We start from the raw sequence: 11,403 nt of genomic DNA, 5'->3' as shown, positions 1-11,403 counted from the left end.
TGAATTTTTACCTTTTCGGTCAAAATCAACCGTTAGAAAATTTTGGCAACCCAACGTTCCGTAGGAATAGTTCTTTATATAATTACGAAATCTCTTGTCGTTAAATAGTCAAAAATCGAATATTCCAGTCAAAACAAAAGGATACTTGACAGTGGATCTCTATAAACTAATAAAAGCCGTCAAAACTATAGGTCATAAATAGAAAGTCCCTGACCAGTTGAGATTTAGCTTTTTCTACAATAAAAAATTGAGCTCTAAATTATCTTTTCAATACATAAGGGAAACCGTCAAAAAATTTATTGCAAGTTTTACTATAGGTCATACATAAAAAGCCTCTTGACCAGTTAAAGATTCAGCCATTTCTATAATAAAAAAATTGAACCCTCAATTATCTTTTGAAGACATAAGGGAAGCCGTCAAATTTTTTATTGCAACTTTTTCCTTTGAGTTGATTAGTCTCATATGCTAGAAAGCCTCCAAGAAAGGGCTGGTTCTAAGTGAATTTCTCTTTCTTCTTTTCACTCTGGTACTAGTTACTTGTATGCCATGTTTAACCGTGTGTGTATATATATATGACAATAAAAGCATGTCATTGAGATTATAATTAAAAGTTCACGTTAAATGATTTTTAAATTAAATTTAAATTTTTTTTAATGCACTAAAAAGCAAATAATACTTCTTTCTGGAACAAATGTAACATTAGACTAAAATTAAGTAACAATTCTTTTATAACAAATTAATTTCTTAAGTTGTGACTCACATTAAGTTAGGCGTAAGATGCTAATTAATATGTTTAACCAATTTCTTTCGTCTTGTTTAACACTTGATGCCCACCCTATTTACTTCATGTTGGCTAGGCAACGTAGATTCTTGATACCTTTTACTAATGCTCTTAAGCGTGCAAATTAAAGAGGGTTTTATTTCGAAACACATAGAGTGATCCAAATTTTGCGGCTATATACTTGTTCCTTAGATTGAAGTATTAACTAAGGTGGTCGGTCTCAACTCTCATGTAAATGGACTAAAACATATTATTCCAAACTTACATGTTAAATCATGACGTTTTAACCAGTATAATATCTGTAATTCGTCATAAGAGGAACGGGAAACACGGTGGTTATCACTAAATTATTTAGGTCTATTAACCAAATAAATTTTTTAACCGTGTTAGGCTCATTCACTTTTAATTTCAATTACTCGGCAACGCCGACGACATACATCCAATGAGAGAGCTAGATGTTGGTCACGATTTTAAAATGACATATAACTTTCTGTTAAAAGTTAAATAAGCTTTAAGTAAAAAAAAGATACATTACGTGCATCCTTAATGTGTAGTGGGGAGGACCATTCTTAATATAAGTAGCGAAACTAGAATCTTCCACTCAATTTAGAAGAAATGAGAGCACCTATGGTTCACCATCTCTCAATTGTTTAATCTTACTTTATAAAACTAATGTCTTTTTCATTTTTATCATGAAACCAATATCAGGCAAGCGATGTATGCACATAATATTATTAAACGACTAAGATTAAAGCCAGAACGTTCAAAGTGGTACCAATGTCCTTAGTGGGAAGATCGTAAAAGAAGTGTTCTAATATTCCCCTGAGAGTGATTTTGCACGCATTCGACACAAGAAAAGTAGTAACTTTATATTATAAAGTAAGAGAAGAGGAATGGTATGAAACATCTGGCGTTCAATCATTGAAACAGTATCAATGAGCATAAGTTATACTCTATTATAATAACTTTTGTATAACAGCATAAAGTACCTACTAACAAAAGTTATCGAGCGTAACAAAATAAATAAACTCTATTTCTGTATTTCTGTCAATTTGAACCATTCCTTTTGCTTTTCTTTTTTGGTTCAACAATTTGACCCTTTCCATGCATAGAAAAACATAGTAATGTATATGTACCCGTGTCAAATATTGCTCGTGAAATTATAACCAGCCTAATAAGCGGCGAAGACAAGTTTTTTAACTTTATGAATTTTGAATTTTCGAACAATGATTCCAAGTGCTAAAGACTGAGTATTAAATTTGATATTTATACATATTTACAGTGGCGGAGCCATTTTATAGGAAGGGGTTCACGGGAAAAATACACTATGTAGCTAGGTAAAAAAATAAATTATATGTATATATATTATGTATTGACTTCCCTTAATTTTCTGATATATTTACTTTTATATATTTTGACACTCCTTAACGAAAATTCTAGCTCCGCCACTGTATATTTATTGAAAATCTTAAAATAAATATATTGTTTGAACAAAACTATTGAATTCGACCGAACTCACTGCTCACCTTCTGACGCCGCCCCTGCCTAATCCGTCCGGACTTGGACAAGTTGGCTAAGCATATGATTGGCGAATCATTTTGGGCATAGTTCACTTCAGCTCATTTAAAGCTTGGGCCAATTCAGTTGCATATGTAGCCTAAATTGATCCATAAGAAAACTTATCAAAACATAGAAAATAATTGTGTTGGAGCTTGATTTGCTTGAAATAATCATAATAAATAAAGAAAAGATTATTACTCCATTATTTTGTTTGATAATTAAACAAAGTTTAAAAGAACAAACAAATGAAAAAAGCTTTTGAATTGGACGGGTTAAATTTTGATGCATTGCTTAGTCCAAATTGACATGTCCAGACCATTGTGACCCAAGCAAAACATTCAAAAAATATAGCCCTATCTATTTATTGGCTCAACTTATTTTGGCTCGACCAAATATATAAGAAACAAAATAATTGAATGCATTTATTTCTTTGTAACTATAGAGATCGAGAAATAAATGACAACACACTAGGAAAAGATAAACCTACTAAAGCAAAGGGAAGCATAACCTGAATTTCTTCGGTCATTGTAGCAAATTGATCTCCTCTATAGACAATAGCAGTACCTTTTGCTATTGAGGCCAAATGGCAGGCAATAATTGGTCCTTCCATCATTTCTGAATTGTTTTTTAGCTGAATACGAGTTCATTTTGTATATAATTTCATTAAAATCAAACCCCTCCAAAAACAAAGCATGTGTTGTAAGCCGTAGTGCCCCTAAGGATTGGTGGATGACATAATAAAAGAGCATCCTGGGATATTGCTATTGCACCTTCCTTCTTCAGAGTGCTCCTTTGCATTTTAGAATTGAATATTTGTCCAAATAAAATATACTTTATTGCAGTACAAAAGTTCTTCCTCTGTTGCACCAACTTTCCCACCCCCTGCCTATATAAATATGTCGACCAAGCTCTCCTTATTTCAGTGTCAAGTAATACTTGTGCAACTCTAGCATTGTGGGTGAGAGACGAGTGCTAGAGATTTGCAATTCTTTGGCTACAAACATACAAAAAAAGAGATGGCTGCTATTTCTGGTCACTGGGCTTTTGCTTTTGGTGTTCTTGGTAAATAAAGTCTATTTTTCCTCCATAATTAACATAACATTTATTAAATCATTTGCATGCACCACTCTTTGTTATTTACTTTCTAGCGTAAATAACTCTTCGTCTTTACTTTCTTTGTTTTCTTTTGGCAATTTGCAGGTAACATTGTCTCATTCATTGTGTTCCTTTCTCCACTGTGAGTCTCCATTTGCTTATACTTTTTAAGTATGTTATAATTTGTTTTCCTTATCGGCTTAATTATAATCTAACACTATATATAACTTCACACTTGCAGGCCTACGTTTTATAAAATTTACAAGAAGAAATCAACTGAAGGCTATCAATCAATTCCATATGTGGTTGCTCTCTTTAGTTCCATGCTTTGGATTTATTATGCATTTCTCAAGACAAACACGACCCTTATCATCACTATAAACTCCTTTGGTTGTTTCATTGAAACTATCTACGTCGGTTTCTATCTTTTCTACGCACCAAAGAAAGCCAGGGTACGCTTTCACAAGAAATCTTTTTTTTTTTGGGTACAAAAGATTTATATTTTATTCGTTTTTCTTTCCTAAAGGAAGTAAATTTACTTTGGTCTTCACAATTTAATTAACGCAGGTCCAAACTGTGAAGATGCTCTTATTATCAGTAGTGGGTGGCTTTGGCGTTATTGTCCTTGTTACCCAATTTCTATTCAAAGGTGCCGCTCGTGGTCAAGCGGTTGGATGGATTTGCCTTGTATTTTCCTTATGTGTATTTGTAGCTCCGTTGGGCATTGTGGTGAGTTTTTACGTACAAATATTTCACCTATTTCAAAACTTATATAGTCTTCTTAATTCATTTATTTCCCCTGTTTTTCCATGCATGAAAATAATGCTTATTTGTTTTCTAATTTTATGTAGAGACAAGTAATCAAAACAAAGAGTGTGGAATACATGCCACTCCTCCTATCCGTTTTCCTCACATTAAGTGCTGTCATGTGGTTCTTCTATGGTCTTCTCGTAAAGGACATTAACATAGCTGTAAGTTCATATATATATATATATATATATATATATATATATATATATATATATATATATATATATATATATATATATATATATATATATATATATATATTTTTTGGCATCATATTTAATTTCTTTACTTGCCTATATCTATGTTCAGTAAATATATCGTGAATCTATTCAGTGTATTTACTTCCATCTTTATCTTTGTAGATTCCAAACGTATTGGGATTCATCCTAGGAATTTTCCAAATGGTGCTCTATATAATATACAACAAAAAAGAGAAGGCCAATTTAAAGGAGCAGAAACTTCCGGAGAAGATACAAAACCACGTTATTATCGTTGATGAGAACAATAGTCAGAAGCTTCCAGAACTCACAGAGGAACGGATTATTGACATTGTAAAGCTTGGTTCCCTAATTTCCTCAGGAAAAATTCACGTGGCTTCGTGTTTGCATAATTCTACATGTGGAGTTGAAGCAGCTAAAGTTGAGAATATGCCCAAACTGCAAACTGCCGAAGCCTAGAAATTCATTACTTTGATTTACTCTTTCCTAACTCCTTATATATGTGTTTGTACACATTTATTCGTAGCTCATATTTTCCTGTTATAGTAATTAGCTTTCTACCTAGAAAATTGTCGTCTTAATGCAGAAAACATAGCTGTCCGTCATTGATTGTGGTAGCAATAAAATAAATTTTTATTCAAGTTCTTTTGCGTTAAAATTGATTTCTATCGTTTTTATGCACTATCAGCAGTAAAAAGTAGTCTTTTTTTTTTTTAATTATACGTACTATTTCATCACGTTTTACATGATCGATAATGTTGTTACATCAAATTTGGGCACGCGCGTATGCATGCAGTTATTTTCAGATGCGCCTTGTGCCACAAACACACAATATTTGCATCTATTACAATTTGACAGTGCACAGAAATAGACATTTCTCGTTTATGGCTTTAATGCAAGCACGTAACGCGCATGTGAAGGAAAATAGTTTTATTATAAATCATTAAAGCTCTAGGCAGTTCTCCTCAAATTTTCACACTTCTTTACACTTAAAACGAGCAAGTAATACTCCTATTTATAATAGTACAAAATTTATCTTAACTAGAAACATGAAATCTATTCCTATATAATTATGACTACAAATAATTCTAACTAGACATGAATTAATTTTCTACTACAACTTTGAATTAATTTTCTAATAACATTAAATTCATTTCAACTAAGCAGTACTACTATATTTGGTCGCATTAGCACTATCTGCGAATTGATTTTTAAATCATCAGGTTAAGACCGTTAAGTTCACTTAACATGATAGGAAAATCATTACGACAAGCCTGATAAAATAATTTTGTGCATTTCTATAATATAAATGTTGAGCAAATGATGAGCTTAAAATTTGCTGAGTCGCACAATTGCTAATAGGTACTTAAGGCTACAAAAAATTTCATAAATTCACACGTAAAGTAAATAATTCGTGGTATCCGCATTATCGTTCACTTATTTTATTAAAAAAATAGAAATTCCTGTCGGCTTAGCCCAAGGGTGTTTGGATTGACTTATTTTAAGTGTTTTTTGACTTTTAAATATTTTTTTAGTTTGTGTGGTGTTTGACAATGATAAAGAGTGTTTAAAAGTACTTTTAGGCATAAAAAGTAGAAGCATAAGCCAAAAGTCAAAAATTGGGTATTACCAACTGACTTTTGACTTTTAGCTTAAAAGCTAGTTTTTATAAGCGAATCCAAATACCCTATTAGTCTTCCTCGTCCCAGCTTTTCTCTGTTTCTCAATATTTTATCAGTTAGCTTTAAAGTAGTGTAGATTAAGAAAAAGTAGGACTAAAAGATATCTAAAGTGAATCCCAAATTCAATTTGAATATATATGAGTGTCGTTCATGAGCAACTATAATGCGTTCAAAGTCTTATGCGAAGTCTCTTTGTGACGTTAATGGTTGTCCCATTGCCTTTTTTCCCCATGCTTTAAAGCTACCGATAAAGAGCACAATTTTTTTAATCCTCTTATTGTAAATTCATCTATCTTTGTAAAGAAATAGTTGTTCATGCATTAAAACATTAATATCTACTGATATTTCATTTTCTTAATGCACATGAGATGTTAAATCCCTCGTTAGAAATGCCACAATTTTGTTAAACGGCAATTGAATTATCTTCCAAAAGAATTTGTTCGAGAGGGATGGGCATGTAAATAGATATCAGGAAAGAGAAGTAATAAAAAGAGAATCGTTTGTGAGATTTATTAAATGGTGTAAAACGAAATTACAACAATTAGAATATAATTTGTCATTAAATTACTTTTCGATTGACATAATCGCCATGAAATACAACTTGATATATTGTTTATTATCTCACCGAAACTATCGCAGTGTCTTCAAATAAGGACGAACTATCTTTTGCGACGCGAATTGACAAAGCTGTTGTTTATTTAAAATAATCAAAGATAAAATTTCTTTTCCCCCACCTTATCGTGGACAAATTCCTGAATAAATATATTTTTGTCTCAGATCATGACATCATGACCAAGCCTACCTGCCATGGTTTATAATTTTTAGGTGAGAAGTGGAAAAAAGGCATGACATGTGGACTATCATCAAGGTGGCGAGGCATGGTACGTGGACCATCAATATAGCGACAAGCGGCATTCTTAATTAGACGAGTTAAAGAATACAAGAAGGCATGGGAAGAACACCCTCGGGGTTACACTGAGAAAAGAACCGGACCTGACAGCTGTAAAAGGAGAAACAAGAGCGGAATGGATAAAGACCATTAAGAAGGGAAGATGCACGAACTTGTCATAAATAAGGAAGGAAAATCGATATATAATTATGGTTACGGGAAATCTTCAGTCATAAATACTTCCGTTACAATTATATATGGTAACGGGTAATCAAAGCAATTAATGCCATTAACGAGCGCGAATTAAGTAAGGAAGCCGTTATAATTGTGTACTCCTATATAAGAACTTAGACCTCATTTGTAATGACATCTAATTTATTATTGAAATTTATGCAATCATTCTTTACTTTATTCACAAAGTTCTAACCGCAATTTTGGGAGTGATTATCAATCTATTTCATATTTTCTTTCTTTGCCAATTATTTCCATTACTTGCTTTATTCTTCAAATTATTGGTAAAGTAAAGTAATTATTGTTATCAGTAATCTGATTTCTTCTTGATATTGACTTTGACCGAGAAATCTATTTTTGGGTTAAACAAATTGGTTCCGTTACTGGGGATCTGATAATCTGTTCACTTTTCAAACTTCATTTTAACGACCAAATATGTCAACCGCTAACGATAAAAACCAGCTGAACCAACAAGGTGGAACTCCACCACATCACACACCTATGGGATCCCCTCAGCAATCCCGAAAAAGTTCACCTGAAAGGTCTGCTTCGCGTACTGATGGCCAACATGGAGGCGACCAAACCATGGAGCAGGATGCTCTAAAGCAATTGATTGTAGAACACGTGAATAATGCACTGCAGGCTTTTGTCAGAGGATTACCCAACGCAGCGCAAACTCCTCCACTAATTAATACAGTAACTTTGAAGAACCCGCGTTCGGAGCTTGATAACTTTGGAAGTGGATAAATTCCCAATGAATCTCGCGATGGAGGGTCAGGTACACCAAATAGTTCTAGTTCACAAAGTTTAGTGCTAACTTTGCAGAAACAGCTAAAGGAGCAAAACGAGCGTATAGAGCAAATACCTGGCCCACCTCCCGTGATCAAAGGTATGGATATTGACAAGTATTCACAATAACCCTGGAAGACAAGTGCAGTACCTTTGCCAATTTCCAAAAAATTTAAAATGCCTGATATTCCCAAATATGATGGAATGTCTGACCCTCGGGATCACGTAATCGCATTCACTACCGGCATGAAAGGCAATAATTTAACCAAGCAAGAGATCGAATCAGTTTTGGTTAAAAAGTTTGGCGAAACACTCACAAAAGGAACGTTAACATGGTATTCTCTCTTACCTTAAAATTCTATTGATTCTTTTGTTGAGCTTGCAGATTCATTTATAAAAGCACATTTGGGGGCCCAAAAAGTTAAAAAATGGATGGAAGACATCTTCAAGGTTAAGCAAGCGAGTATAGAATTGCTCAGGGAATTTGTAGATAGATTCCAACGAGAGAAGATGATGACCTGAAAACTGGGTGGCTATGGCATTCACGAACAACTTGAACGAGAAAAGATCAGAAGCCACGAGGAAGTTGAAAGAAATTTTGCGAGAATTTCCTGCAACAACTTAGAACGATGTGTATAATAGATACAGTATGAAGTTGCGGATAGAAGAAGTTACGGTCGCACAGCCAAGGGCTCAAGAAAGCCCAGGTTCGAGACACTCAAAATTAGAAAGAAGGGCCGGCAAAAACAAGTACAAGCCTGATCCAAGTCCAATCCGCACTCAATAGTGAGTGGAAACGGTCGTTAGAAGAATAGTACCCAACAAGAGTTGGGGTTGATTTCCACATGGAGTTTAACATGAGTGTTAGTGGTATACACTTACGAGAGCAAATGAAATAACTAAATTGTGCTTACAAACAGAGAAGTTTGTTTTCTACTTCTAAATTAACTCTAACAATTATAAGCTAAAGAGAATAAACTAGAAAGTGAATGGTTATTTTTGTTATTTTTTCAAATAGTTAAAAAGCCTAGGGATGTGACCTTAACCTAGGTGTTCGTCTAATGAGTTAAATAAGTTAACACTTATTTTATTGATCGGGGTGTGTTATAGTTCTCAACTCTAAGTTACCCACTCAATACCTCTCGGTTATAGAGTGATTTTTTTCTATTTGGCTTTCTCAAGCTCAAATGGGTATCAAGCTAAATAGTTGATATGAGCTCAAGTCGGGTTCTCACTATCTCTAATTCAAACACTTTTGATTAGGCTAATCAAACCTTTAATTAGCCCACTTCCTTATTAGCCAAATTTTCCTATACTAGGTAGCTCTTTCTCAAGTAAGAACCAAGTCAAATATGCATAAATCAATGTTTGCAACTATTAATTCTAAAATTAAAGTATAAACAAAGCTAAATAATCAACACTCAATCATAAACAAATATTAAATTAAATACCCATAAGGTTTACACACTAGGGTTGGGTCACAACCCTAGTAAGAGTCTAGCTACTCATAGTGGAAAATGAAGAAAACAAAGAAGAAATACTAATTAAATTCATAATCTAAGATTAAAATAATAAAATATGATGTCTAAATCCCAAAATAGGCACAAACTTCCTAAAATAGCAAAATACAATGGCTACAACTGCTCAAACTTCAAAACTTGACCTAAAAATGTGATTCCCGTCTATTTATAATAGCCTAAAATTCGCTGACAAAAATACCCCTTGGGAGGTTCTGCAGCCGTACAATTCCATGTGCGGTCCGCATATTGCTTCAGCTTGCAAGGACTTGGATTCTCCAGCCGCACAATTTGGTCTGTAGCTGCAATGCATCTTCTGTTTACCGCACAATTCTTATGTGGTCCGCACTTCAGGCAAGGCTTCAAGTCTTGGTCATTTGCCGGCTCTATGAACTTTGAATTCTTTGTCAGTACGGACCTTGTTCAGCGGCCGCACAATTTATATGCAATCCACACATCAACTTAAAGTTTGTTGGGCTTCTTCACTTGTTCTGCGGCCGCAGAAATACCTATGCGGGCCGCACTTTTTATGTTATGTGCCCCTTCTTTCCCTGTGAGTCAGAACACTCCTTTTGAGTCAGATTTCTTCATGAGAGCCTAAATTTCCAAAGTTCCTACAATTTGCACACTTTCATTAGTGTTGGGAATATAAATAAATACTTTTGGACTACAACAGAAGCAAAAAAGTGCTAATAAGTGGTCAAGGTCCACACTTATCAACTCCCCCAAACTTAAGTCTTTGCTTGTCCTCAAGCAAACAAATTAGTTCCGACCTCCTCAAAGTTAAAGGTCATTTCATCGAGTCAATGGTGAGCCATTCATACTCAGTTGGGACCAATAATTGCTCACACTACTCATGCATTATCAACAAGGTGACAAGTCAAATATTTACGCACATATAGTTCTAATGTGACATTTGAGCTTCAAGAATTGACTTTACTCACCAAGGACTCTTGTTCTATCATGTATGTCATGGTGGACTCCAAACTCTTCCTACTCTACCTTCCATTTTCCAAGCTCACTTTAAAAGTTAGAATTCAATCTTAAGATTCATAAAAGGTTCACTCTTCTCTCACAAGAGAATGTCACAAGTACAGCTTCAAGTACCAAAGGCTTGCCCCTCATGTAAATCACCACTAATGTAAGCTCACTCGGTTCGAAATCAAGTAGGACTTCTTTCGGGTTTTAATGAAGGCTTTTGGATTAGGGTAGGATACCATATGGGTAAGTGGTTACATATTTCCTTAAGCACTCCACATTCTCTTTTTTGCATTTTTCCTTTTGTTCATTTCTTTTCTCACCTTCTCTTTTCATAGAGATCATTTCTTTTCTCTTTTTGTGCCTTGATACCTTTTTCAAATTCCTCATCTCTCCCCCAAACTTATGCTTTAAGCCACTTATTTCACAAGAGTGTTAAGGAAAGTTCGGGTGCCAAGAGAGGGTCACGACAAAACAGGTAAAGGCTTATAACATGGTTATCAAATGAGAAAGGCCGCTCAAAGGGGGTTGACTAGGGGTAACGACATTGGTTGGCAATAGAAAGCCCAAACGGGCCAAGTAAAGCCTACAATCACTTCTCTAACCAAGCAAAACTTAGGATTTCGCCTTGAAACACATTCGGGGCAAGTTCTAGACCATTCACACGGATACTTGGACTAGCAACAATTCATCTCAACCCTCACGCAACTAGATTGTAAAAGAGGATAGAGTCGAGAGCCTACAATGACCACATTCAAGTTTAAAGATCACTATGGTCCAATAAACCACGCGATGATCACCAAAGTCAACTCAAGAGTCACAAAGTCACTAACTAGAGCTATTTCTTTCAAAA

At 34.4% G+C, this 11,403-nt stretch overlaps 1 protein-coding gene across 1 annotated transcript; it reads left to right on the top strand.

Moving 5' to 3' along the window:
* Positions 1 to 3,101: 3,101 nt before the first annotated feature.
* LOC104100085 (bidirectional sugar transporter SWEET12-like) lies at positions 3,102 to 5,105 on the top strand. The gene is made up of 6 exons (XM_009607254.4): positions 3,102 to 3,403; positions 3,542 to 3,578; positions 3,678 to 3,888; positions 4,004 to 4,165; positions 4,288 to 4,407; positions 4,609 to 5,105. The coding sequence occupies exons 1-6, from the start codon at positions 3,358 to 3,360 to the stop codon at positions 4,921 to 4,923; spliced, it is 891 nt and encodes a 296-aa protein (XP_009605549.1). The 5' UTR covers positions 3,102 to 3,357; the 3' UTR covers positions 4,924 to 5,105.
* The last annotated feature ends 6,298 nt before the right edge of the window (positions 5,106 to 11,403 follow it).

This window comes from Nicotiana tomentosiformis, chromosome 3, assembly GCF_000390325.3.
Source record: "Nicotiana tomentosiformis chromosome 3, ASM39032v3, whole genome shotgun sequence".
NCBI lineage: Eukaryota > Viridiplantae > Streptophyta > Magnoliopsida > Solanales > Solanaceae > Nicotiana > Nicotiana tomentosiformis.
This window is presented reverse-complemented; position numbering and strand designations above follow the sequence as displayed.